Source organism: Plecotus auritus (assembly GCF_963455305.1).
Source record: "Plecotus auritus genome assembly, chromosome: 13".
NCBI lineage: Eukaryota > Metazoa > Chordata > Mammalia > Chiroptera > Vespertilionidae > Plecotus > Plecotus auritus.
In genome coordinates this window covers 8,295,951-8,323,557 of record NC_137779.1, presented here as the reverse complement: position 1 = coordinate 8,323,557, position 27,607 = coordinate 8,295,951, and the positions used below count along the sequence as shown (strand labels likewise).

The window sequence follows — 27,607 nt, the reverse complement described above, 5'->3', positions numbered from 1 at the left end:
AAAACAAATAGCAAATGGCAGACATAAATGGTCTCTTATCAGTAATTACATTAAATGTAAATGGACTGCATGGAAGAGTGCGGAATCTCAGAGGGAAGGTGGGGGAGGTGGGTGGGTGGAAGGTAATCAACCAAAGACCTTGAATGCATATATGCATAACTCATGGACACAGACAATAAGTTGCTGAAGGCCTGGGGAGAGGGGGGCGAGCTGGGGGCGGGGAGAGGTTAGGGGCGGGCTGAAGGGGGTCATTGGGGTGGGGGAATGTAAATGGACTTAAGTATTCTAGACAGTGAGTACAGCAGTGAACAAAACATAAGAAAAAACCCTGTCTTTCAGAAAGCTTTCATTTTATAGGATAAGTACAGTGGAGAAAAGTCATACAGCAGAGGTGATGCTTGGATTCACTTTTTAAAAAAATATTTTTATTGCCCTAGCTGGTTTGGCTCAGTAGATAGAACGTCAGCCTGCGGACCGAAGGGTCCCAGGTTCAATTCCAGTCAAGGGCACGTGCCCAGGTTGCAGGCTCGATCCCCAGTTAGGGGGTGTGCAGGAGGCAGCCGATCCATGATTCTCTCTCATCATTGATGTTTCAGTCTCTCTCTCTCTCCCTCTCCCTTCCTCTCTGAAATCAAGGGAGAGACAGATTTCAGACAGGAAAGGCAAGGGAGAGACAGAAACATCAATGATGAGAAAGGATCATTGATTGGTTGCCTCCTGCACACCCCCTACTGGGGATCGAGCCCGCAACCCAGGCATGTGCCCTGACCGGGAATAGAACCCGTGACCTCCTGGTACATAGGTCGACGCTCAACCATTGAACCACACCGGCCGGGCTTGGGTTCACTTTTAAGTGGCCTGGGAAAACGTCACAGAGAAGGTGACCTTTGAGCTAAGACCTGAAGGAGGGGAGAAGGAAGCTGTGCAGGTCTCCACCCAGGTGAATAGCAAGTGCAAAAGCCTTGAGATGCACACACCTGCCGTATTTAAGGAACAGCAGGTGTGCTCATCTCAGGTCACAATGCCTAGGTTGTGGAGGATGATTAATGTCCCTCCGAAGATGTTCATCTCCTAACCCCAGAACCTGTGACTATGTTACTTTTATGGTAAAGGACCTTTGCAGATGTTGGTTAAGCATCTTCCGATGGGGTGATTATCCAAGTAGGTTCAATGTAATTACAGAGTTCCTTATAAGAGGGTGGCAGGAGCTTGAGAGGAGCGAAGATGCTGTGCTGCTGGCTTTGAAAATGGAGGAAGGGCCCTAGGTGGTTTGGCTCAGTGGATAGCAGTTTGGACTGTGGACTGAAAAGTCCTAGGTTCGATTCCAGTCAGGGGCACATGCCTGGGTTGCGGGCTTGATTCCCAGTAGGGGGTGTGCAGGAGGCAGCCAGTCAACGATTCTCTCTCATCATTGATGTTTCTATCTCTCTCTCCCTCTCCCTTCCTCTCTGAAATCAATAAAAATATATATTAAAAAAAAAGAAAGAAAGAAAATGGAGGAAGGGGCCATAAGCCAAGGAATGCAGGTATCCTTTAGAAGCTGGAAAAGCTAAGGAAATAGATTTCCCCCCTAAAGGCTCTAAGAGAAGAGACAGAGACATCGACTTGTCCCACTTATTTATTCCTTGGTTGCTTCTTTTATGTGCCCTGACTGGAGTTCGAACCTGCAACCTTGGCATATTAGGACGATGGTCTATCAGTGGTCAGCAAACTCATTAGTCAACAGAGCCAAATATCAATAGTACAACGATTGAAATTTCTTTTGAGAGCCGAAAACCGACTTCTGCGCATGGGCCACGAAGTTTCAATTGCACTGTATGTGTGCGCCCGCATCTGGTATTTTGTGGAAGAGCCACACTCAAGGGGCCAAAGAGCCACATGTGGCTCACGAGCCGCAGTTTGCGGACCACTGGTCTTACTAACTAGCTACCCTGCCAGGGCCAACACCTTGATTTTAGACTTCTGGCCTCCAGAATTGTAAGATAATAAATTTGTATTGTTTTAACCACTCAGTTTGTGGTAATTGGTTAGAGCATCAGCAAGAAACTAATATGGTGGCGTAGTGAGCAGATGGGGCTAAGTGAAGGAGAGATGGTCAGAATGTGAAAGGCACTTAATGCATTAATAGAACTTGAACTTTTATTTTGAATGAGATGGGAAGTCATTGAAGTGTTTTGAGCAGAGGAGTGACAAAGTCAGACTTACATTTGAAAAGGGATCATTTTGGCTGATATGTAGAGAATAAGCTATAGTGTGACAAGGATGCCAGCAAGAAGGTTAGAAGGTTATCAAAATAATCGAGATGAGAGAAGATGGTGTTATGGACCATGACATACCAGTAGAAGTAGGTAGAGTCAGGGTTAATAATGGTCTGATATGGGGAGAGGTGGAGGAGCCAACAGAAACTCCAAGGTGTTTGGCCTGATCAGCTGATGGTTGAGGTGGCCCTCACTAACAAGGAAAAAGTGGGATGTGCAAGTTGTGGGGAAGGTCAGTAGTTGGATGTGAGGCTGGAGGTGAGTTCTGGGGTTCAGCTCTGGCTGGAGATCTAAATTTGGAAGCTGTGAGCACATTGATGGTATTCAAAGCCTAGAAACTGGATGAGCTCGTCAGGGAAGTAAGAGTAGATAGAGGAAGGGGTTCAGGGATTGAGTCTGGAGCACGCCAGTGATCAGGGGCGAGGGGATGAGGAGACTGAGAGGCCATTACCTGTGAGGCAGGAAGAAAACCCAGAGTGCATAGTGCCCTGGAAGCAAGGGATGAAAGTTTTCAAGTGGGAGAACGTGATCAAAGGCATTAAGCACTGCTGTTAGTCAGGTAAGAGGAGGACTAAGAGATGCCCATTGATTTAGCAACTTGGAAGTCACTGGTGACCTTGACCAGAATCAGTGGCATGGGAAGGGCAAAAGTGAGTGGGTTTAAGAGTGAATGGGAAGAAAGGAAATTGAGATGAGTCTGTTTCTCCTCAAGCAGACTTCATACATGAAAGTGTGACCAGAACAATGACACTTTCCCCCTGTTGTGGGCCTCACTGGTAACCCTAATCCAGGCAGAGTTAATAAAGCTAATTTCTGAGCCAAGGGTCCTTTTTTCTTTTTCTTTTGTAATGTACAATTCACAGTGGTGCTATAAAGCAAAATGCTGGAGACACTTTTATTAGCAAATTCTTGCAGCTGAGGCTCACTCAGTGGGGCTTTTACTGGGCAGAGCCATTCCAGTCCTGGTGTACTAAAAAAAGACCATTAGGCCTTTGGAAAATTTAGGCTTGTAAACTTGCTAGATTTAATATAACTTAAGAAATCCAACAATTAGATTTCATTTGGGTGAGACTCTTTAAAATTTAGTTGTAAAAGTTTTACTAGGTCTTTTCTTGTTGATACTTTCCCCTCTAGGATGAAAAGAAATTCTTCAAGCCTGTAATTCTTCTTTAAAAGAAGAAAAAAAGACACCCTCCTTTTACAGTTTGCACATTTCTGTGTTTAATACCTAAGTGTAGGTACAGTCCTGATCCCTTTTTGGAAGTAATTCTCACCTTTAGCTTTTATAAATCCCTCACAGAGATTTATTGTTTGTTATCCAAGATTTAAACTTTATCCTGAATATCATTTTCTACAGAATAAGCCCTGTGATTGAGGGTTAGTAGTGGGGATGGTGCACCTAAACATCAACTTTTTGTTCTCAGTTTTTCATCCCATAACCCTGTTGTACAAATTTTAGCTTGTGTCATTTAAAACGACCTGATACTTTCTTTGAAGCTGATAATACAAATCTGTTTTCAGCTTCCAAAGTTTTTAAGGTCTGATATATTTGAGACTTTTTGAAAATCTCTGTAAAGTTTCTCCATTTTTTGAATTAATTATTATTGTTTTTTAATTGTTACACAAGGATATTTTTTCCATTGATTTCTAGAGAGAGTAGAAGGTGGCGGGTGGGGGGGCGAGAAATATCAACATGAGAGAGACACATCGATTGGTTGCCTCCCACACTCAAACCCTACTGGGGGCTGGGGGACCTGCAATTGAGGTACACGCCCTTGACTGGAAATTCAACCTGCAACCCTTCATTCCACAGGCTGACATTCTAACCACTGAGCAAAACAGCCAGGGCAAGTTTCTTCATTTTAAAGTGGCTGAAGTTGTACAGTTTAGTTCCTAATGAAAACTTACCCAGAATCTTTAATTTCATTGGAATCTTCTAGTTTGTAATTACTGAGCACTGATTTGGATTCTCCTAAAATGCTGATGATTCAGTTGCTCTACCTAACCATGCAGCCTTGTAGCTAATTTTGGACTACAGAATTACAAAGATTGCCCCTACTTGGGGCCAGTCTTGTGATACATCCTGACTCAGGGCAGACACCAAAAGCTTTCCCTCTGGTTCATGGGAAGTCACTGGTGGAAAGGTATCAGTTTGGCAGGTTGAGGTGGAAAGTGGATGAGAATTTCTAGTCTTAGTGCCCAGCATGTAGTTAGCACCCAACACATCTTAATCGATGGACCAATAACCCATTTCAGTGTGTTTTTTTTAAAGTGTCTTCTAAGGAGCTCTAGGCTTCTGAAACACTCCTTATAAGAAGTGTTCAGGAACCAAGTAATTTTGGGGACTGCAGCTTCTTCTGTCTCCTTAGAGATATGTAACACATGTCTGTGTATTAAAGTAACATATTAACACCCCGAGGAGCTGCTGTTCTGCTGAGCATGCTTTGGAAAATGTCGGTCTGTGTAATGAAATCATGACTGACATTTATGCGATCTCTTAGCAACTCTGAGTCTTTTGTCCAATAGTTACATTTCATAATTTACTTTATATTTTATAATTTTTACAAAACAGGCTTATGTATTCTAAGGATCAGGGTAAACAGCCCTGTGGTTAGTTAGCACTGTCTACCTTTGAGAACCCATGAGCGTCTCTGAATGTTGGCCTTTACTTTATACTTATTGAACCCTGAATTCCAGGGGTCTGTTGGGGAAGGATTCTGCTCTGGAACTATCTGAGAAGTGGCCTGGCTCCATCACAGCTGATGTTGGTTTGTCTCTGCGCTTCATGATTGCCAGTGCTGAGCCTCACTCTGGCATAGACAGATGGACAGACACCACCCAGTGTCATGGATAGGCTCAGCTGTGGACCAAACATGCCAAAAATAAAACCGTAGTGTTCTGTCTAGTGAAACTGGAACTCCAGTGTTATTGAGTTATTATCCTGTTCTTTATTGCCTGATCACTTGTGATCAGATGAGGGTTTGTTTCCCTGACGCCGTTATGGCGAGGATGGAGAAGTGTGGGATGACAATGTGGTTAAGTGGATTTGTAACTGATGCTGTGGCCAGACTCAGGGTGGGCTGCTTAATGGATCCATGTCTGCCTGGGGGGAGTGCTACAGTGGTTTGCCACAGGCTCTGTCCTCAGTCCCATCCTGGTTAACTTTTTTTTTTTAATAATTAAGATATGAAGTCCCACAGACCATATTTTGCAAATGATCTATGTATGGGAGAAGTAGCTAATGCAAAGGATGACAGAATTGAGATGCAAAGATGATATAAATGCTGGGTGGGGGTTTGTGTGCAATGAGCTGAGATTTAAAATGGATAGAAAGTTTATTAAACTAATAATTTACATTTAAAAAATATTGTGGAGATTTGGCCTGTTTGGCTCAGTGGATAGAGCGTCAGCCTGTGGACTGATGAGTTCCAGATTTGATTCTGGTCAAGGGCATGAACCTGGGTTGCAAGCTCGATCCCAGACCTGGTCAGGGTGCGTATGGGAGGCAACCAGTCAATGTGTGTCTCTCACATCGATGTTTCTCTCTGTCTTTCCCCTTCCCTTCTACTCTCTCTAAAAGTCAATGGAAAAATATCCTCAGGTGAGGATTAACAAAATAAAATAAATATTGTGGAAGTAAGACATGTGGACATTTTTCTTTAACTGCAATTTGTGTTTTAAAAGACTCTGAAGGCCCTAGCCGGTTTGGCTCAGTGGATAGAGTGTTGGCCTGTGGATTGAAGGGTCCCAGGTTCGATTCTGGTCAAGGGCACATGCCCAGGTTGTAGGCTCGATCCCTAAGGGGGGTGTGCAGGGGGCAGCCGGTCAACGATTCTCTCTCATCATTGATGTTTCTATCTTATTTCTCCCTCTACCTTCCTCTCTGAAATCAATAAAAATATATTTAAAAAATAAAAGACTGAAGAATGATGAACACCAAGTTGAGATTGCCATTGGAGGGAAGAGGATGTGGACACTGAGAGATGTATAGGAGTTTTAAGCTTATTAGTAATACCAGAGGCCCGGTGCACGAAGTTCGTGCACGGGGGTGTGTGTCCCTCAGCCCAGCCTGCACCCTCTCCTATCTGGGATCCCTCTCACAATCCAGGACTGCTGGCTCCCAACTGTTTGCCTGCCTGCCCTTCTGATTGCCCCTAACTGCTTCTGCCTGCCAGCCTGACCACCCCCTAACCACTCCGCTGCCAGCCTGATTGATGCCTAACTGCTCCCCTGCCAGCCTGATTGCCCCTAACTGCCCTCCCCTGAAGGCCTGGTCACCCCTAACTGCCCTCCCCTGCAGGCCTGGTCACCCCTAACTGCCCTCCCCTGCAGGCCTGGTCCCCCCCAACTGCCCTCCCCTGCAGGCCTGGGTCCCCCCCAACTGCCCTTCCCTGCAGGCCTGGTCGCTCCCAACTTCCCTCCTCTGCCAGCTTGGTCACCCCTAACTGCCCTCCCCTGCAGGCTTGATCACCCCCAACTGCCCTCCCCTGCTGGCCATCTTGTGGTGGCCATCTTGTGTCCACATGGGGGCAGCCATCTTGTGTGTTGGAGTGATGGTCAATTTGCATATCACTCTTTTATTAGATAGGATTTTATTTAAGTGGGGTGGTGAGTCCATGGGTGTTTGTAATATTCTTGATACCTTTTTGTTTGCCTTCAATATTTAATAAAACAGACTCCAGAAGATTTGGTGGACCATTAGTTCTGTAGCCAGGATGATGAGTACTTTTCTGTGAGCTCTTTTATTGAAATCCACAACAGTTCTGTTGGTGATGGTGTATGATTATAGCTACAAATGAAGTAGCAAATCTGATAAAATCCTTTTGTTCATGGCACTTGACAGTCCATATGTGGGATATTGTTGAACCCTGATTACCACATTTGAAGAGGGACCCAGTAGATGCAGAAATATTCAGAAATAATGGGTATGAGAACTAGTGGTATGATAATTAGTTGGAGGAAATGGGTAGTATTTAGACCAAAGAAGAAATGACTAAGGGGAAATGCGTTGGGTGTCTTCAGCATTTGAAGAACTGTCACGTGGAAGAGGGAATAGATTTATTTTCTCAAAAGGGCAAAAATCAGGGCCATAGGTGGAATCTGTTTTCTTTTTGGTTAATCCTCAACCGAGGATATTTTTTCTGCTGATTTTTAGGGAGAGTGGAAGGGAAGGGGAGAGACAGAGAACATTGATGTGAGAGAGACACATCGATTGGCGCCCACAGGCACCCTGACCGGGACCTGGGATCGAGCCTGCAACTGAAGTACTTGCCCTTGACTGGAATAGAATCCGCAACTCTCCTTGGGCCAATGCTCTAACCACTGAACAACCAGCTAGGGTGGTGGAATCTGTTTTCTAACCATGGAACGAAGTACTTTTTAATAGAGTTGCCGTGCAGTGAATCAGACTGATTGGGTAGGTCAGCTCTTCACCAAAAGCCTTCTGCTGGCTAGGGATGCTGTGAGGAGCCTTCCTGTGATGGGGAGATGTGCCTAGTTGATCTCTAAGACTCCTGGTACTTTTTCAGTTTCTAAACCATTGAAGACTTGAGCCATGTGACACCTTCAGCATTACAATGTGACACTTTGGTTCAGAAAAATGACAGAAGCTTTGCACTTCTTTATGCTACCTGGTCTAACATCTGATACTGTGAATTGCATGCACAGTGTCCACGCCTTCAGAGAAGGTGACTTAGGTGATGTGACCATCACACCTAGAACTTGCATGCTCTCATGTACTGCAGAAACGTAATTAAGGGAGCCAGAACTTGAATGTACCATCAGAGTGCTCTGTTGGTCAATATTGCTTTGACATACTTTTCATTGAATAAGGTATTGTAATAATGATTCTTTTTAATGTAGTTTGCTTGTGATGAAAATCAGAAATTTTGAGACAAACAAGTGAGTTCTTGGTTTTTGATGAACTTACACTTTATAAGTTTTAGCTTCTGCTGCCATGGAGCAAGTAGAAACCCACTATAGATCTAATGAAAGTTCTTTATTAAAAATACAAAGAAGCTAATGGCTTCCTTATTTAAAGTAATATTTGGAGCAGCATAGTTTCATAATAAGGTATTTGTGTGTGACCTGTAGTGCTCTCAGTCATGATCTGTACTAGTATACGGCATATGTAGAAAGAATTACATTTATAGAGTACTTTTCCGTGAGCTCTTTTATTGAGATCCACAACAGTTCTGTTGGTGATAATGTATGATTATTCACATTTTAAAGATGAGGAAATAAAGGTCCCTGGTCATAGAATTTAGTGTTGTAGGGGCATTTTAGGGTCTGACCGCCCCCACCACCCCACCCTGCCGTTTCACAGTGGAGGAAAGAGGTGCAGGGAAGACTAGTAACTTTCTCATTGCAGCACAGCTAGTTAGTGAAAGACCTGGCATTAGAATCTGGGTTTCCCCCGCAATTGTAACTAGTTTCCTATTATATCATGCTGCTTCTTAGATAATGGAGGCAAGCATCAAGACATGTTTCTGAAAATGTTATCAAACATATATACATATATATCCCTATCACTTTATGTCTCCTTGGGGAAGTTATTATGTAAAGGAACTTTGCCATGTTATGAATTTTTTTGGTGCAGTGCAGATTTATTTTGAATGTAAAGAACTCCCTTACTGGTTTTTAAATTTTTATAGTTTTAAAGAAAAATTTATGAGAATTTCATGTGGCTTATGTCTTTTATTCTAGTAGTACTAGAAGCCCGGTGCACGAAATTCATGCATGGGCGGGGGGGGGGGGTGTCCCTCAGCCCAGCCTGCACCCTCTCCTATCTGGGACCCCTCAAGGGATGTCCGACTGCCCGTTTAGGCCCGATCCCGGTGGAATCAGGCCTAAACGGGCAGTCGGACATCCCTCTCACAATCCAGGACTGCTGGCTCCCAACTGCTCGCCTGCCTGCCTTCCTGATTGCCCCTAACTGCTTCTGCCGGCCAGCCTGATCACCCCCTAACCACTCCCCTGCCAGCCTGATTGATGCCTAACTGCTCCCCTGCCAGCCTGTTTTCCCCTAACTTCCCTCCCCTGCAGGCCTAGTCCCCCCCCAACTGCTCTCCCCTGCAGGCCTGGTCCCCCCCAACTGCTCTCCCCTGCAGGCCTGGGTCCCCCCCAACTGCCTTTCCCTGCAGGCCTGGTCGCCCCCAACTTCCCTCCTCTGCCGGCTTGGTCACCTCTAACTGCCCTCCCCTGCAAGCTTGATCGCCCCCAACTGCCCTCCCTTGCAGGCCTGGTCCCTTCCAACTAACCCTCCCTTGCTGGCCATCTTGTGGTGGCCATCTTGTGTCCACATGGGGGCAGGATCTTTGACCACATGGGGGCAGCCATCTTATGTTTTGGAGTGATGGTCAATCTGCATATCACTCTTTTTATTAGATAGGATAGAGGCCTGGTGCACGGGTGGTGGACAGCTGGTTTGCCCTGAAGGGTGTCCCAGATCAGGGTGGGGGTTCCCTTGGGGTGTGGGGTGGCCTCGGCGAGGGGCCTGTGGTGGTTTTCAGGCCGGCCACGCCCCCTGGTGACCCAAGCAGAGGCCCTAGTATCTGGGGTTTATTTATCTTCTACAATTGAAACTTTGTAGCCTGGAGCGGAGCCAAGCCTTCTGCTTGCTCCATGGTGGCAGCCATTTCTGTTTGGATTTATGTATCTTCTATAATTGAAACTTTGTAGCCTTAAGCAGAGGCCTGGGCTGGCCAGGGTGGAAAGCTTGGCTTCCTCCATCGCCGGTGGCAACCCTAGCCTCCTGCTCTTTCCAGTTCTGTGGCTGCCGCCATTTCTGTTTGGATTTATGTATCTTCTATCATTGAAACTTTGTAGCCTTGAGTAGAGGCCTAGGCCGGCAAGGGCAGGCAGAAAGCTTGGCTTCCTCCATTGCCAGGGAAACCCAAGCCTCCCTCCTGCTCTCTGTGGCCATAGCCATCTTGGTTGGGTTTATTTGCATATTCACTCCTGATTGGCTTGTGGGCGTGGCTCGTGGGTGTAGTGGGGTGATGGTTAATTTGCATATTACTCTTTTGTTAGATAGGATGATATATTACATTGATTTTTATATGTTAAACCAACCTTGCATGCTGGGAGAGATTCCATTTGTCATGGCATACAATCCTTTTCATATATTGCTGGATTCAGTTTCTTAGTGTTTTTTTTTGTTTTTTTTTCAAATTTTTATTAAGGTATTATATGTGTACATATCTTACCATTACCCCACCCCCCACCCCACTCCCATACATGCCCTCACCCCCCCAATGTTTTGCATCCATTGGTTACTCTTCTTAGTGTTTTTTGAAGATTTTTGTGTATATTCATAAGGAATATTGGTTTATAGATTTCTTGTGATGTGTTTGTCTGGTTTTGGTATCAGGGTAATACTGGCCTCCTAGAATAAGTTGGAAACTATTCCTTCTTCTATTTTTTAGAAGAGTTTGTAAATGATTGGTGTTAATTCTGCCTTAGGCAGCTGCAGTGTTCAACAGTTGTCCCTTACTGTTTTTGACAAATGCTCTGGACATAGGATGGAGTGCTCTGAGTCAGGTCAGAAAAAGACAGTCCTTCAGAATAGAGCTTTAAGCAAGCTGCCAGGCAGGTCAGATGGTGACAGTTCTCTGGGGGCGGCACCTTTGAGGAGCTGTAAATCCGTCTGGCCCTTCCAGGGGCTGCAAGGCTGCTGGTTTTTACAGCTACTGTAGTTGCAAGGCTGTTAGTTTTCAATGCTGCCATGGAGCTGAAGGAGGAGGATGGGATTAGCGTAAAGCAAAACAAAACAGAAGTTACGCTTCTTACCAAGATTAAGCCGTTTTTCTGAATAAATGCTCCTCAAAATGTTGCAAGCCTTCAGTTAATTTCCAGAGTAATGAAAAACTTGATTTTGACACTATTTGGCAGCATTCTTCTTGCTTTTACGGGGGAGCAGATTTTCGGAAATCTTTATTCTGCAATTCCAAAAGTTAACTCCCTACCATTAAGCGAGGCCTCCTTGTGCAGTGTGGTGTGCCATGCACGGGCTGCATGCTCGCCTCATTCTGTCTCATGTCCTTTCTTCTTGTCTGTGTATTTGATGTCTTGAAATGGCCCCAAGGGAGTGTTAAGGAGCACAGGTTACTGTAAACCACTGGTCACAACTCTTACTTGACTAGAAGTGAGTCAGATGGGCTGTGAGCAGAATGTCTAGCAGACCCAAGATCACGTTATCCACTGGATCCGTTTCTCGTCTTGCCAGTGGAGTTCATCTTTTGCAGTCTGGCCCCACTTTGTGCATTATCCGGTGGTGAGATAAATTCATCGTTCCCCTCAGTTGGGGTTGGAAGGCAAAAGCACTAATAGCTAAAATGTCCATTTCCTCTGGATACTGTTGGGATTTGAAATTCAGTCCAGATATAACATTAATTTCTCTATATCAGATCTTACAGTCCTGGTTAACAGCTTGAGTTTTCTGTTAAATATTTTTTAAGGTACACATTTAAAATCTAAGTTTTCACACATAACATAAATTGGAAATTCTCAGAGGAGCAGAAGTTTTGAGTTATGGATATTTATTTTATTACTGCTTACACTTCAGAGGCCATCGGTCTCCAGCTCTATAAGGCGGAAATACAAGTGCCTATTGGTAAAAAATAAAGCGATTCTGTTCTGAAAAACTGTGTGTGATTGTACATCTATTAACATGTTAACAGCATGTAGTTTTTGCCTTTTATGTATTTTTCCTCTTATGTAATACTTTAACCAAGTAGTCTAAAATGTGATATTGGATGATAATACGATTTTGAAATCTTGAAAGATAAAACTGGAAACATTTGCTGGTTTTTTGTGTTGTTGGTTTTTTTTCCCCACCTCGGAGTGTTTTGTTAATGAGACATTTTATACTGCCATAAACCCAGGGCAATAATAAAGGTGTTGATTGATTTTTGGATGACAAGGGGCTTCTCTAATTGCAGGGTTTGACATTTGTGTCACTTCTGCTGCTTTAGGTGAGCAAGACGTGGAAGGTGATTGCAGAAGATGAAGTGCTCTGGTACCGGCTGTGCCAGCAGGAAGGGCACCTTCCCGAGAGCAGCATCTCCGATTATTCTTGCTGGAAGCTCATCTTCCAGGAGTGCCGAGCCAAGGAGCACATGTTAAGAACCAACTGGAAGGTAGGCAGTGGTCAATATTACCTGCAGAAGAATAGCTTACAAGGACCCGGGAATCCAAGGCTGGGATTAATCACCGAGTCCTTCTAATTACAGCCTGAGTTAACTGCCAAAAGCAAAGAGAGGATGATGGTGAACGCATCTTCTGCTGTTGGTGACTTGTTGCCCATTTTGTTCGCCACTAGAGTCTCTACCCCCATTTCCAGCCACACTATTTGGGAGCATCCTGTTGTTTCCAGGACAGGAAGGGTGAGAGAGAGGCCGGGCACCTCCCTCGATGGGTAGGGTCTTGGGTGTAGTGCTCAGTGGAGCCCCCTTCATTTTCACCATCTCTCTGGAAGGACCAAGACAGCAAAGGCAGCACCTGAATACAAAAGAGGAGCTATTTCCAGGAAATGTAAGAGGGAGATTATTAAACGTCTCTAAGCACTGTCTTCTCTTCCCTCACATAACCTATTGGCTTACTTCCATCACATTTATCACTTCAACATCTCTACAGAAATATTAGATCACAGCTAAGAATGTTCAGAGTGAAACGTTTCTGCGGAATAACTGTCAAGAGCAGTGTTGCCTAAAGCTGCTTCAGGCACGACGAGACAGCAGTGTGGTGGTTGTCTCTTCCCACCTGGGTAGCTGGGTGACAGTCAGTCGTGTGGAGGGGACAGAACCATGCCCCTACCTCTCCCTTAAAGGTCAATCCTAATGGACTCTGAGATTAACAAGCCTTTGCTCATTACTGATGGTGACATATTGCCTGTGTGCATGTCTGTCCCCAGTCACCTCATAACCTGATTAGTGACCGATGCTCTTGATCTGGGCAGCCTCATACAGTTTCTAGCCAAGTGAATACGAGCAGTGGTTCTCTGAGTCAGGGCTTCTCCACCAGCACTGGTGACACTGGGCTGGATAGTCCTTATGGTGAGGGCTGTCTTGTCGCTGTAGGATGTTGACCAGCACCTGTAGTCTCTACCTGGTAGATGCCCAATAGCGTTTCTCTTTCTCCCCCAGCTGTGACAACCAAAAATGTCTTCAAATATCTTCACATGTCCCCAGGAGGCAAAATTGCTCCTGGCTGAGAACCACCTTTCTAAGGAGAGTTATCATAGCTATCCTTTCTTAGGCCACGAAGACACCACTACTAAATAAAAGCCATACTGGCCCACGGTTTGCATCCTCACCAGATAATAAACTCATGTGGAGGGACCCGTAGTCCTCTTGCCTGTGTGCTTGAGTAAGGTCTGTGAGAGACATGCATGAGAGACAAAGCTGCTTAGACAGGCATGGGGGGTTGGGGCGGGCAGAAAGTAGAGGGTCTACCGCTGGTAGGAGGCACTGTAATGTAATGAAAGCTTGAGAGCTGGGCATTAACTAGGACCTTTCTGTCTGGGAAGAAGGGATACTTTTGAGATTTGTGAGTGTGAGAGCTGCAGATAATTCAGTGTGCCTGGCTCCCATTTAGAGGTGTCAGCCCCTGAGAGAGAAAGCAGCGGCTACGTTCTTTGTTTCCTCTTTGTTATTAGAAAAAGCAAGAGGGGAGGCAGGTACAGCTTCCCATTCAGGCCAGAGGTGGCAGAAGTGAAGATCTACTAGTAAAGACCCACCTCATAGCATCTGGCACTCAGTAACAGTATGCAAGTTCCATGCAGCTTAACTGAGCGTCTACCTATTGTTTTTCTGGTACGAGCACAAAGCCCTCTGTTTGGTAAGTGCTCGATAAATGGTTGTCGTTAGGATGAACTGGATTCTTAACTGCAGGCAGCATGTCAGGGAGGCTTCTCTTTGGAGTGTCTTGGACCATTTTTCTGACAGTATTACCAATGAGGACTACACGAGTGAAATATCACATGATAAATATTCGCTGTAGTGATGGGATTCTCATTGTGATTCTAGAATGAAAGAAAGCCCTATCAAAACATGAAAGGTAGTGTTAGAGCAAGTTGCTTTACCTTTGTATGCCTTTGTTTTCTTATTTCTAAAGTGGGGCTCAGAGTAGCCCTGCTCATAGTGTGTGGGATGTGGACTGTCTAAGGATGTATCTAACGCTCCTGCAGAGCGTGGCTCACATCCAGTGCTCAGTGAGCATTGGCTGGAGAAGCTCACATGAAGATGTGAGCTTTGCATGAAGATCCTGTGGTTTGGTGCTATTCATGGTTGACTTCAGGATGGGTTGAGCAGGTGATTTGATTTGGTATCTCCTAGGTCAGTGCCTGGGGAACCTGAGAACGGATCCCAAGGTTCTCAGATATTTCTACATAGTAACTGCATGAACTTACTTGGACGTGCAATTCAGAGCCATCATGGAAACGATTTGAAAGCTGGTTATGGTAGCTGTAGTATTCCTCTTCCTGGTTTTTGCAGTAACTCTTCTCACTCTGGCCTCTAGGATTTCTCTAAGACCAGAATCCAGTGTGAGGTTGCAGCCCATGGGGTGGGGCGCAGGTGGCAGACATTAGTAAATGCCATAAACACACAGGTTTTGATCTCAGGCCCTCTCCTTTTCTTTCACTACCTCGTCCCTCAAAGAGCTTTGCTATTCTTGTGATTTTGTCCATGGCCCTTACACAGATGAGTCTCAAGTCCTTCCCTTCCATCCCCATGTGTCCACTAGCAGGACAGCTCTACTTGGATGTGCCAGTTTTGTTGCTCAGCCTTGGACTTGGTCTTCCAGGGACATCATCATGCAGGTTATCTTACACAGTGCCTGGAATATAGCCATTAAATGTTGTTTTTAATGAGGTGAATGTCATCAGCTGTCTCCTAATAATATCAGTAGTAGTAAGAGCTACCATTTATTGAACACTTGCTGTATGCTAACAACTGTGCTTAGCACTTATACACACTATTTCTATCCTTGCTCCAGTCCAGCAAGGCTGAAATTATGGTTACTTGAATGTTCTTGAATACCTTTATTCATGCTTACTTTTGGCTTAACTATTCTACTCTTCCCGACATCTCACATGTAAGTACTTTATATTCCTTTAAATTCCCTTTATTTTTATTTTTAAAATAATTATGTGTATATTTGGGTTGATGATTGCCATGGTACAAATAATTTAAGTCAGAAAGGGACATACAGTGAAAGAGACATCTTTTTTTTCGCCTCTCTTCACCTACCACCTGGTTCCTTCCTTAGGAGCAACCAGTGTTATGGGTCTAAAGGTTTCCTTTAAATACTATTCCCATGAACCTCTGACCTCTCAATCAGGAACAATGTCTTTCTTCCTTTTCCCCATCCTGATTTTTTCTCTTTATGTATACTTTTTCATTTTATTCAGCAGGTTGTTTATAAGTGTTGTTAACAGGTAAAATATCCTTAAATACTTTCTCTCCTCTGAGTGGAACTTTTTAATACACTTTATATAATTTCTTGAGACTTGCCACATTCAGCCTTCTGTGGATTATAGTTATTTGTGATCACATATTTCCTTCATATCCCCTTGAGGATGACGGGGCAACATCCCACACCCCCTCTAGTTTATTGCGTGTGTGTGTGTGTGTGTGTGTGTGTGTGTGTGTGTGAACTTGTAAATGCTAACAGCTTAACATACTGGCTGTCATCTTGGTCCTTTTGAATGTCCAGATAACTTTGAACACAGTACATGCTGTAAAAAGTCACTGGGGAGTGTAGGTGAAAGGGACATGCTTTGTCTCTGCTATCCACAGAATAACAGACCCTGCACACCCTTTTCCTTATGCAGAATCGCAAGGGAGCCGTGAGTGAGCTGGAATACATTCCTGATGCTGTTTTATGTGACGTGCACTCTCACGACGGTGTGGTCATTGCTGGGTAAGCTAGGACAGTTTTTCACTTAACAACTCTGTATCTTAAGGTCTTTTAGGTTTTCGTGTAACCCCTCTAAGTCCCAGTGACATGGTCCTCCCTGGGGAGCACGTGCTTTCGTATAGATGGCTCATGTTTGGAGGACTCCATTCTCCGGGATTGGAGAACTCTGAAGTTAGTGGTGAGAAGCGAATGGTACAGAGCAGATCTGTCTCAATATGTCTTTCCTAGCTTTAAAACCACTCTTGTGGCATGTTATGTTAGATTTTCATTAAGGCAAACAGTTTGTATTTTATGAAGACATAAAAAAGTCAAGCAAGAATAATACGTGTTGGCACAAAGAGGTCCTGCTCTTGTGCTCTTGTTCTGAAGCTTTTATTACTGAGGAAGGGCTGTGGCCACACACGGTCTCCCTTCCCCACCACACAGTGCCTTTTTGCTTTTTATTTGTCTCTGTGGCCAAGAAATTTAATTTTAGCTTCTGTAGATTCCTTTGACTTCTGTTCTAAAAACCACTTTCATGAATTCTTTATATTTTACTAAAGAGATGTGTTTATGTATTTCGTTAATGTATAATGAGAAGGTCAATTTTCTTTTTTGGATGAAGATATTTTGAACTAGATTCTCACACTGTATACTTAGTGCTATAGAAACCAGGACATTGAAACTTCTCAGTCTGGATTGGCTTAGGCGTGAGCCACCCAAGAGAGGCACCTACCTGCCAGAAAAAAAAACACAAACCTTGGCCTTGACAACTTAGTAGTAGTCAGGTTTTTCTTTCAAGAAAAATCTCTCCTTAAGAAGCATTCCTTAAAGATCACCACTTGAATTGAAATTGCAGTCAGATTATTTTAATATTTTGTGGCATGCAATGCCTATGAAAAAGTCTTTTTGCTTTAAACAAGATATGCCTATGGGGAACCCTTATTTTGTTTTTTAGTTTTGTTTCATTTTATTTTAATTTTTTTGTAAGTGCAATTAAAAACATTTTTTTTCCCATTACAGTTTACATTAAATGTGATTTGTATTAGTTTCAGGTGTACAGCATAGAGGAACACTTTCCTTTAGCTTTTGTTTTGCTGGCCACAATTTAGAGGTCAGTGGACTTCCTCAGAGCACTCTAGTACTACTAGAGGCCCGGCGCACGAAATTCGTGCACGGGTATGGTCCCTAGGCCTGGCCTGCAATCAGGGCCATCTTCCCTGGCTGCCCACAGCGGGCCCTGCCCTCCCTCCCCCCTCCACCGACCCCCTGTTTGCCATTGGGTGATCGGAGCCTGCCGGTCGGGGAAAGGGACCAAGAGGTGGTCAGTGCGCCTCATAGTGACTGGTCAAGTGGTCGTTCTGGTCGTTCCGCCACTAGGGTCAATTTACATATTACCCTTTTATTATATAGGATTATTCTAGAAAGATTAACGGACCAGGAATCTAGACTTCATCCATCCAGTGCAGCTTTGGACTTCTGCCCCCACTGCTCAAGTGTGGGCCCAACAGCTCCTGATACAGAAGGTCCTTTCCTCCCACCAATTCTAGGTTCCATGTTAACTCGAAAGGGACTTCTGTCATTCTAGCTTGAAGGGGTCTCCTGGTGTCAGAGACCTTTGAGGACAGAATGTGGAGATTGGACTGAGAGAATCATAAAAGAAATTAGAAATAAAGGAGACTTTAATCTCAAAAGCCAATTGTGAATTTCTTATCTGGACATGGACCTCACAAAGGCCAGCCGGTGCCAGTCCTTTTTTCCTGCCTCCGTGTTCCCTGGAGGTCCGCTCAACATTGCAGATTCTACAGCACAAAGCAAAGCGATGGCGGAGTTTGTGGATCGATAAGATGAAACTTGATCTGTGGGTCAGAGATGCTCCTCACAGCTCCTCTTTCTAAGAGAACCTTACGTTTATGGCCTCGCATCAGATACTTCATATCTTGCTTGTGTGTAGAGCATCTTGTGTTTATCATTAAAATTTTATCTGGTGGTTACGATGCTTGTTTTCTGGGTCAGGTCTTGAATCCCTTTTCATTTGAGACAGCGGTGTTTGTGGTTACCTCATTCCCAATCAATGTTGTATTCACCAGGCTTTCTACAGTTATGTATCTCCAAGGAGCTTCTTAAAGAGACAGTGTCCACCTCATCATTTCTTTCTCTTCTGCTTATCTTGCTTATATTTTCCCCCTTCTTTTCCCTCTCTCTTTTTATACAAGTAGAATTTAGTTTGTATAGCTAGAGCTGAACTATGTAACATTTTTGCATGTAAACCTACTAAATACATTTCATATAATTGATAGCAAAAACTCTTGGAAAGTCTCTTGCTTCTTTTCAATCCTGTGTGTCAATGTTCCTGGTGTGCAGTGACATTGTTCAGGCCTACACTAATTTTTATTATGTTAAACGTACAGTTATCCAATCTTTATTCTTCTTTTCACACAGACCCAGAGTAACCATCAAAGGCTCATTCCCTCATACGCTCATCTGAGACACTCAGGTACCTAGCAGGCAAACAGGACCTGGCCCTGCTTACTCGAGGCTTGTTTTTCCAGCAGAGAAAACACATAATTCTCAAAGCTTGGATCTCTCACATATTGGTCCATCAGTCTTCGCTTCCCTTACTGTCTCATGGATGATCATTTCTATTACCTTTTCCTAATGTTACAGAATTTACCAGGCGACCGAAAAATACGCAGGAGTACCCGGAGATACAGGAAAAACCCATTTATTTTCAGATGTTTCACATGTACTAGTATAGTGACTCAGGGGGTCAGTTCTCCAAATCCTGAGTAAACCAATATGGAGGAAGCTCTCCCTTTATACCGTTTTGTTTCTTTGTCCCCTATATATGGATCAGACTTCCGGACCTTCCGCGGGCTTTGCAGAAAGCCCCGTGTGTTGGGATGGGGGCCGTGAGACCACACCTAAAGGCCTGGCTTGGTGCCAGCACTGATAACCCCCTCCAGGGGTTGTGTATTGTTCATGGTTTATGACCTCTGTAAAATGGGAGTATTTAGGTAAACAGGTCTTGCAAGACCAGATAAGTAAGGAATGGGCAGTGACTAGACCAGCCGTGGGCAAACTACGGCCTGCGGGCCGGATCCGGCTGTTCTATCCGGTTCTCTTGCTCTCTCCTCCGCTCCTTTACTTTGAATTTATATTAGTTCGCACAAACACTCCATCCATGCTTTTGTTCCGGCCCTCCGGTCCAGTTTAAGAACCCATTGTGGCCCTCGAGTCAAAAAGTTTGCCCACCTCTGGACTAGACTATAGGCTAATAGGAATGTTCATTAGGGATAGAGTCAGGCTGCTAGCACCCCCTCTGCCCCCCGCCCCCCACCAAATGTTTTATTTTCCTCATCATTAATGTTCTAAGTCCTTTGAAATTTGTGTCCAACCCACCTTTCTCCTCATTACTCTCCTCGCTGTACCTTTGGATTTTTCTACACTGTTTTAATTAGTTACCTCTGACCACATCTTTTTAAAAATGGAAATGTAGTTTACATACCATAAAATTCACCCTTTAAAATGGTACGTCAGTGATTTTGGTTTATTTACAAGGTTGTGCAACCATCCACCGTTACCTGTGATGAACGTTTTCATCACCCCCGAAAGAAACCAAGTCCCTATTCTTTAAAGCCCACCTTGAGTCTTGTCCCCCCCGCCCCATAGATGTCCATAGCACTCTAGCCTGTGAACCCCTTCACCCCCACACCAACATCTACTCTTCTCATCTCCCAGGGAAGTGATGAGCTACAGCTGATAGGGCAGCTAATCCTGTGGCCTCACGGTTTCCCCAAAACGCCTTGGTTTTATGTTGTTATTTTAACTTTACAGCCATGCATTTTCTTTCCAGTTTGTAAGCATCTTTTAAAACTGGAGGTGGCATGTAATATTTCATTAATGTCCATACTTCCTACACATCATTTTGTCGGAAGTTAGCATTAAAATGTAATATATAAAGGGCAGAGGTTGGGGTGGGAACCGGGTGGAGGGGAGCTATGGGGGGAAAAAAGAGGAACAATTGTAATAATCTGAACAATAAAGATTTATTAAATTAAAAAAAAGAAAACAAAATTAATCTTTAGTGGATGAGGTATTTAATTGCTTCTAGGTATTTATATACTTCAAATATTATTTAAAATTGTATGTTTGTTTTGTTATGTTTATGTTAATCATGTTTATGCTTACCTTCTTTTAAGTAGGGTTTTTTTTGCTACTTAAATAAAAAATATTCGTATATACTTGAAAAAAAAAGTAATATATAGGCTGTCTCTCCCCCCACCTATATTTTACATTATGTAAGAAAACTGGAGAAATTCCTAATTTCTCTTGTCTGTTCTCTGATTCCTTAGTTTTTGCAACTTAGAATCATAGGATTTTATTTATTATTTATTTAGTTATTAATTTTAAATATACTTTTATTGATTTCAGAAAGGAAGAGAGAGATAGAAACATCAGTGATGAGAGAGAATCATTGATCGGCTGCCTCCAGCACGCCCCACACTGGGGATCGAGCCTGAAACCCGGGCATGTGTCCTCGACTGGAATCGAACCCAGGACCCTTTAGTCCACAGGCCGACGCTCTATCCACTGAGCCAAACTGGCTAGGGCAAATCATACGATTTTAAACCTGGAAGGCACTTTAGAGATTGTCTATTCCCAAACACTCATTTTGTGTGAGATAACTGGTCCAGAGAGGTCTGATGAGCCAGGATTGGCACGCGTGCCTGGACCACTGTGCTGTCCCTCTGTAGTGTCCACACGTAGAGCCTGCATCAGGGCTGCCTTCGCCAGCCCTTCTTTGCCATTCTGACTGCTTGTCTGTTATAGGGTCATTTTTGTTTTTCTTTTGTGGCATGAATCTTTCTTTTCTGTTAAAAATAAAAGCAGCAATAAAGCCATGCTGTTTTTGTAAAACTGGTAGAAAGTGGAGGATAAAGCCATCTGAATCTTTGCATGCTAACACAACTCTGGTTATGGTTTTTGATGTGTGTAGTTTATTTTTCAGTAGATTTTTGAAATACATATTTTTACATAATATAATCATAGCCTACATTACACTTTGGCCTTCCCCCCTCACTAAACTGATGAAGTTTTTTCCATGTTATTATATACATTTCATTACATTCTTTGATTTGTTGCAGAAGCTCCTAGGATACAATTATATCCTAATTTTCTTACTCATTTCACTAGTACTAGACATTAAAGTCATTTCATATGTTTTGTTATTATACAGTGTGAATATTTTCTGTGTAGAGGTTTGCAGATTTTTCCCTTTTTAGTACTGTAAATCTTCTTATTTAAAAACTATAAAACACATGCTTATTATAGAAACTCTGAATTTCATAGAAGTGTGTAGACTAAAGAGTTAAAGTTCTTCCATTACCCTCCCCTAGTCTAATTGTTTTCCTAGGCTAGAGTCCCATAAGTGGAGTCGATAGATTTAGAAGAATGAATTTTTAGACTTTCTAGGTTAAATTATTTTAAATGGCCTCATAATCCTCAACTTCTTTCCAATTTAATTTTTTGCTTTGCTGTCTAAACCATCCCTCAAGCCTGCTCTCTGGAATAAACCTGCTTTCTATGAATACCGTAAATAATCAGAGTACATGTCCCTTGTTTACTACCCACATCTTAGCCTCCAGCCCTCCCACTGAGCTACACTCTCACAGGTCCCAGGTGGTTGCAATCCAATGGCCTTTTTTTGCCCCATCCCCTTCGGCCTCTTGGTACTGTTTGATCTTGTTGACTGGACCCCTCTTAATATGTGGAGACGATGAATTGAGCATCTTTGTAGTCTCAGGCCCTAACACCAGTCTTAGCACCCAGGAAACTTGGCGGGATGTGCGGACGGAAGGAAAACTCCTCATATGTCTGAGACCCTACACTCTCTGAGCTTCCTCACTGCATCTTTGACCCGCCTGCCTCCTGCCCTGTCTTTCCTCTGGCCTTTCTGTGCTCTCATTTGGCCCCTTAGCACATTCCCAGAAAATGCCTGAGCCAATTGTTTTCTTTGTTGTTAGGTAAGTGAAGTTCCTTCAACCGTGACTAAGTCATTCAGACACTGCCTTTACTTCGATTTTCCAGCTAAAATTTCCTATTTCTTTAACTTGAAAAAACTTCGTGTTGCAAAGCCACCAATCTCTATACAATAAGCCACCTGTCTGTTTCTCTTGGGGTTCAGCCTCTGGCTGCACTTTCTCTGGGATCTGATATCACTCCTGAAATATCATGAGGTCCAGTGTGTGCTCTCCTGGTATTTACAAAAAGAGTTGTTATCTAGAAAGTTTGCTGATAATAAGTGATCAGAAAGTGTGTTTTTTGTTTGTTTCTTTCTTTGTTTTATTTTGGTTTTTGGTGGTGACAGCTCTGAGAATTTTACAACGTTTTTCAAATTATGTTTATCACTGAGGAAAAAGAGGGAAGAAACGAGGCTATGAAAGCATCCCTGCGCTGTTCTGTGATGCCCAGGCCACGCTTGCTCCCCAGGTGCGCTGTGGGAGGGAAGGGTGTTGAAAACAGATGATGTCATGAGTTCAGAGAGGTCACATTGGAGAACCCGAGAAGTAGGTCTGGGTATAATTTGCCAGGAGCGTATTTCCTGTGCTGCCACCTAGTGAAGGTGAGCATCTCAGGTCAAACTTAGAGGAGAAAGTCACACCTGGGTCACTGGAGGCTTCGTGCTGCTCTGCTCTGCTAACCATTAAACTATTAGCCCATCAAAGGCTTTTATCGGAGGCCCAGGAGTGTGGTGGTGTTTTGCTATAAACTCCCTTCTCACTGTTATTATGATTCCTAAGTGTGAAGTGTGTCAGTTTGCATAAGAAAGCACACTTTTCTGTTTACATTATAGGACCATTTCCCCCACTTTTGGTTTTTAAAATGTCAGGCACTGTCTTTGTATTGAGGTTTTTCTCAATACTCCTAAGTGGTTTTCCACTGATAGGATATGCCTTTTTAGGATACAGTCCCCACCTTTACTAGAACAGTGACTCACTGTGTCCATGTTTCTCTTCTGCCAAGTGTGGGTAGAGGGAAAAATGTATCATTTAATGTTGCAAAAGATTAGCTCTCTCCTTTCCCTAAAAATACTCAGTTGTCCCATTTGCTCTCATGCATTTTATCCATCTCTATTCTCTTCGAGGCGAGCGTGCCACCACACCTCTCTCAAGCAGCCGAGTGACCTCTGGCTGTCGTGGCTTTCATTTTTATTAGCTCTGTCTGTCCACACAACCTGGACATCAGACGTGAGAGGGTTTCCAGTCTTCCTAGACAGGAAGCAAAATTTTGAGCTAGTTTATATATGCACTGAATCTCTGGTTGGTTCAGTTTGCCTAGTGGCACTTACAGTAGAATGTTAACCTTATTCTTAGCCACTTTTTCCTTCAGTTATTCCTGGCCTTTGTATTGACCAGGTACCGTGCCAAAATATGGCTTTGATCAGAAATAGAGTATATTTGCCCTGAATTTTAAAAATATTTTCTATTCAGGAGCCAAAGACCTCAAGGATGGTGTATTCAATACTCTACTAGTTTCATGTTGATATGGAATTTTTGGACTGGAACCGGGATTCTTTGCCGGAATCGAAGAATGAATTCATGGACAGAGGGTAGTATAGCAAAGGTGGAGATTTATTGAAGAACAAGTACAGACTCCCACGTGGGGAGAGGGAAAGAATCCCACTGAATGGACTCCCACTTGGGGAGGGGGAAAGGGTCCCACAGACTTCCTGTTTCTATGGTTTATAAAGGCTGCAGTTCCTGTGTCCTGATATCCCCTCTGATTGGTCAATATTCCCTTTTGAAGTGATTACTATAGTGATTCCTGAGGCCCTCCTCCCTCATAGTCCTTCCATTCCTTCTGGGCTTTCTTCCTCCTTCTTTATTTTGTAAATATAGACCTTTTTTGGCTACTTCCAGTTCCCTTGTCTTATGGAAATGAAGCTGCACCTGGCTTCCTTGTGTACCTTCTCCCAGTCTGTAGCCCTGTGTTTTTCCGTGGACCCCAATTTACAAAATTCCCTAATCCTGCCTCTATTCCCCTAAAGTTCCTGTTTCAATGTCAAGGTATAAAAAATGGATAATACCTAGGACTACCTTGCAGCTCTTCAGATAACAGATGTTTTTTAAATACAGACTGGTGATAAAAGTTGCATTAGGCAAATGTCACCCCATATTTATACTTACTAAGTCATACTTTGTCTTTTTCTTTAAAAAAATGCACACAAAACTTTCTCTTGTCAGTTTCCCTTTCAACCTCATTTTATATTGATTTTGTGCTGCTGCTTATTATGGCATTGGGCTGCTTCCCATAAGGAATTTGATCATTACCCGTTAGGGACCTCTTTTTAAAAATACTTTTAAATTTATTTGTTTTCTGTGAGGTATACATGCTCTTCTGGTAAATAAGTCTGAGGTAAGGTATTGATAAGAGACGAGAGAAGAGCATTGCATTTATTATGTCCTTAATGAAGGAGCTTCAGAATGTCCTAATAAATACTGGTGAACTCATGACTGCATTTATCCATCTCTGGTTCTCCAAGGAATAATGGGAAGGGCCACAGCTACAATAACTCCGAATAATCATCATTGACTCTGGCTCTATTGATTGTGATTAACCAAGATGTATGGAAAACAGTTTTAAGTGTGTAGTGCATGTATCTCGTAAGGTCCATTAAGATGTTCATTATTTTTCAATTGATGCGTCTTAAGCTGCACTTGATGTTTGTAGGAGTGCATTTCCACAAAAAGACTGCACTGTGGGACTGAGTTCATTTTGTTAATTGCATAATACAACACAGCCATGTTTCATAGAAAACAGTAAATACTCTTGATTTCATTGATTTGTAATCTTTGGTATTGCTAACGAAAGGATGGAGTATGCGAGTAGTTCTTAAAACCTCCACACATTAAGGGAATAGATGTTTCTTGCGATGTGGGTGCTGTACTTTTAGGGGCCTCCGCCTAATTGCTCTGCAGGCTTTAAATCACTTCATCGTGTAAGTTTTAAGTCAGGAGCTTCATTCAACATTTACAAGCACAGATAAATGCTGCAGGCACATCTCTTGCTTGTGGCAAGGATATCTCCCTTGCTCACAGCCTAACCCAGGAATAGAGACAGTGTGGGGGATGGTAGAGTAGGGGATGAGCAGGGCACTGGAAGGCGCTGCGAGAGGCACCTACAGTCTCAGAGTCAGCTGGGTTTCTCCTGGGAAGTGACTTCTCAGCTGAGCCTGGAAGGATGGTTAGGAGTTGGCTAGGTAGAGTTTAGTATGGGGCAGAGATGCAAATAACTTGTAGGTATGCTGCCACTCCTCACTCCCAAACCGACACTGGGCATTGATAACCCTTTATAGCATTTATTGATCTGTGAGCTGGATGGAATATAGCTCAGAATCCTTCTCAACACAGGGCGGTAGGCAACCACTACTAATTTATTGGATTTGACACACAAATGAAACCATTTGCTGCTCCTGGTCTGAGGCCTTACATAACAAGGCTCCTTTTGGCTGCTGTGAGTACCTGGTCAGAATAGAATTGTGACTTCTTTGGGGGGTGGGGAGCTGCATGAGTATGGCCCTGTAGAGGGTGAAGTTTTACCATCCACTGCATATGTCCTCCCACATCACCTGTGAAGCAGGTGTGGGAGGCCCCATTGCATCTGCCCAGCCACACTCCTTGCCAGCATCCTGAGCTTTTGTGTTATTGCTGTTGGCTTCTTGCCTTCCAGTTGAGATACAGTGGTAGAATTGATGAGTTAGGGTCAGAGGCTGTGTCCTGCAAACCTGAGTCACAGTATTGAAAACAATAAATTCCTTATATTGCACTTAAATGGGGATGGTTCTTAAAAGCTGTATTAGTTTAAAGACACTATCATCTGAGGAGATGGAGTGGCTTGTTGGCTAAGCAGCAGATTGAAAAAAGCCCAAGAACCTGTTTTGATCCCAGCTGTCCCACTAAAATGTTTCTTGTGACCTTGTGTAAGTCACTTAACCCCATTTCCAGCTTTCTTAAATGAAAACAACCCCCCAGGTTATTATGAAGAGCTTTGACAAATATTGTTTTTAACAAAGGAGCTGGCACCTGGAAGCAAAATGAAACCATGCCCGGTCTCTCTCACCCTGCTGGACATTTATATGAAAAGAAAGGTTAAAGGTCGTTTTTAGCTGTATGTCTTCCCTCTTTTTCTTCCGGTATTTTAGTCCAAATCAGTAGTCTGTTTATTGGAGACTTACAAGTTAATGAAAGCTCTTTGGTGATAAATCATTTTAAATTGGCAATTGCTCTGGCGTGCTGAGCTTGAGAGAGGCTCTATTCCCATTCTTTCAACAAAAAAATCAGCTGTGGTCTGTGACCCATTTATTTGGAGGTAAACTCGGCCTTGCCAAGCATAAAAAAAGATGGCGAAGGCATACAGTTTCACTGGCCCGTGCCATGGGTTGGGACATCCTTACTGGTTTGGAAAAGGCTGCTTCTTCATTGTTTCTTTAGTGCTCTTCCATTAGTTGCAGTTGTACTTTGCACAGGCACTAATTAGAGAGCCATCAACATTGGGGTCCAAAGGCTTACTGACAATGCAACTGTCATAGTGGTGTCTTAATTGGTTGAGTGTAATTGCCATTAGGCAGCGATAAAGACATCTGGAGCTCTGGAGAAAAATCAACCCTTTCCCCTACCTTGCTTGGATATCTGTTCTTGCTTCTCCTGGCCAATGTTGGTAAGTGCTTGTAGATCACATTTAGGGTTTGGTCCAGGGCCCTCTGCCCCCACCAATGTTTTACCCTGGTGAAAATGCGTTTCTTTAGCACTGAGTCCCATTGCCACTGCTGTGGTTGCTTTCACCCATGTTAGATTTTAGAACCTGCAATGGAGTCATCACGCTATTTATTCTCTGTTCCTATCATGAAAGAGACGTAAAGTCGCTTACATTTTGCTTCCTGAGTCATTTTGTAGCAACATGTTTGTGTTATTATCATGCTCTTTAGCCATGAAGATTGGAGTTAATTTAAATGGCTGTCTATGGACAACCTTATGTTTACTGAAATAATTTAGCTTATCTTGTGTTTTATAATAATTTTAATCAGTTTAGAAACACATGCAAGAATCCTAATGCATATTGCTGTGTGCATTCTGGGTGTTTCATTGATCAATAGCCCTGGAAGGTGGGCAGCAGATATGGAAGGAGGTGCCACTGAAACCATTTGAGTGACTTGTGGATGTCCCCTTTCAACCATTTGTTTATTGTTAGCTGTGTGTAAGGCACTGTGATGGAGGCTGTGGCAATGAGAGATGGCCTTCATGGGGACTTTACAGTGAGGAGACATGGAATGTAGCAGTGAATGCCGTTTCTTCAGATATGGGGCATGGTAGTTGAGTCAGAGAAGGCTTCATGGAGGAGGAGAGCCTTTGCTAGACCTTGAGGAGTTGGTGGACTTGGGGTAGGTCAGA

At 43.5% G+C, this 27,607-nt stretch overlaps 1 protein-coding gene across 2 annotated transcripts in view; it reads left to right on the top strand.

The window, feature by feature from the left end:
• Positions 1 to 27,607, top strand: part of FBXW8 (F-box and WD repeat domain containing 8) — a 127,429-nt gene that overhangs the window by 34,819 nt on the left and 65,003 nt on the right. For both annotated transcript variants that reach the window (XM_080649607.1, XM_080649606.1), the window contains exons 3-4: positions 12,233 to 12,397; positions 16,093 to 16,181. In XM_080649607.1, coding sequence (XP_080505733.1) covers positions 12,233 to 12,397; positions 16,093 to 16,181 — 254 coding nt within the window. The remainder of the gene's footprint in view (positions 1 to 12,232; positions 12,398 to 16,092; positions 16,182 to 27,607) is intronic.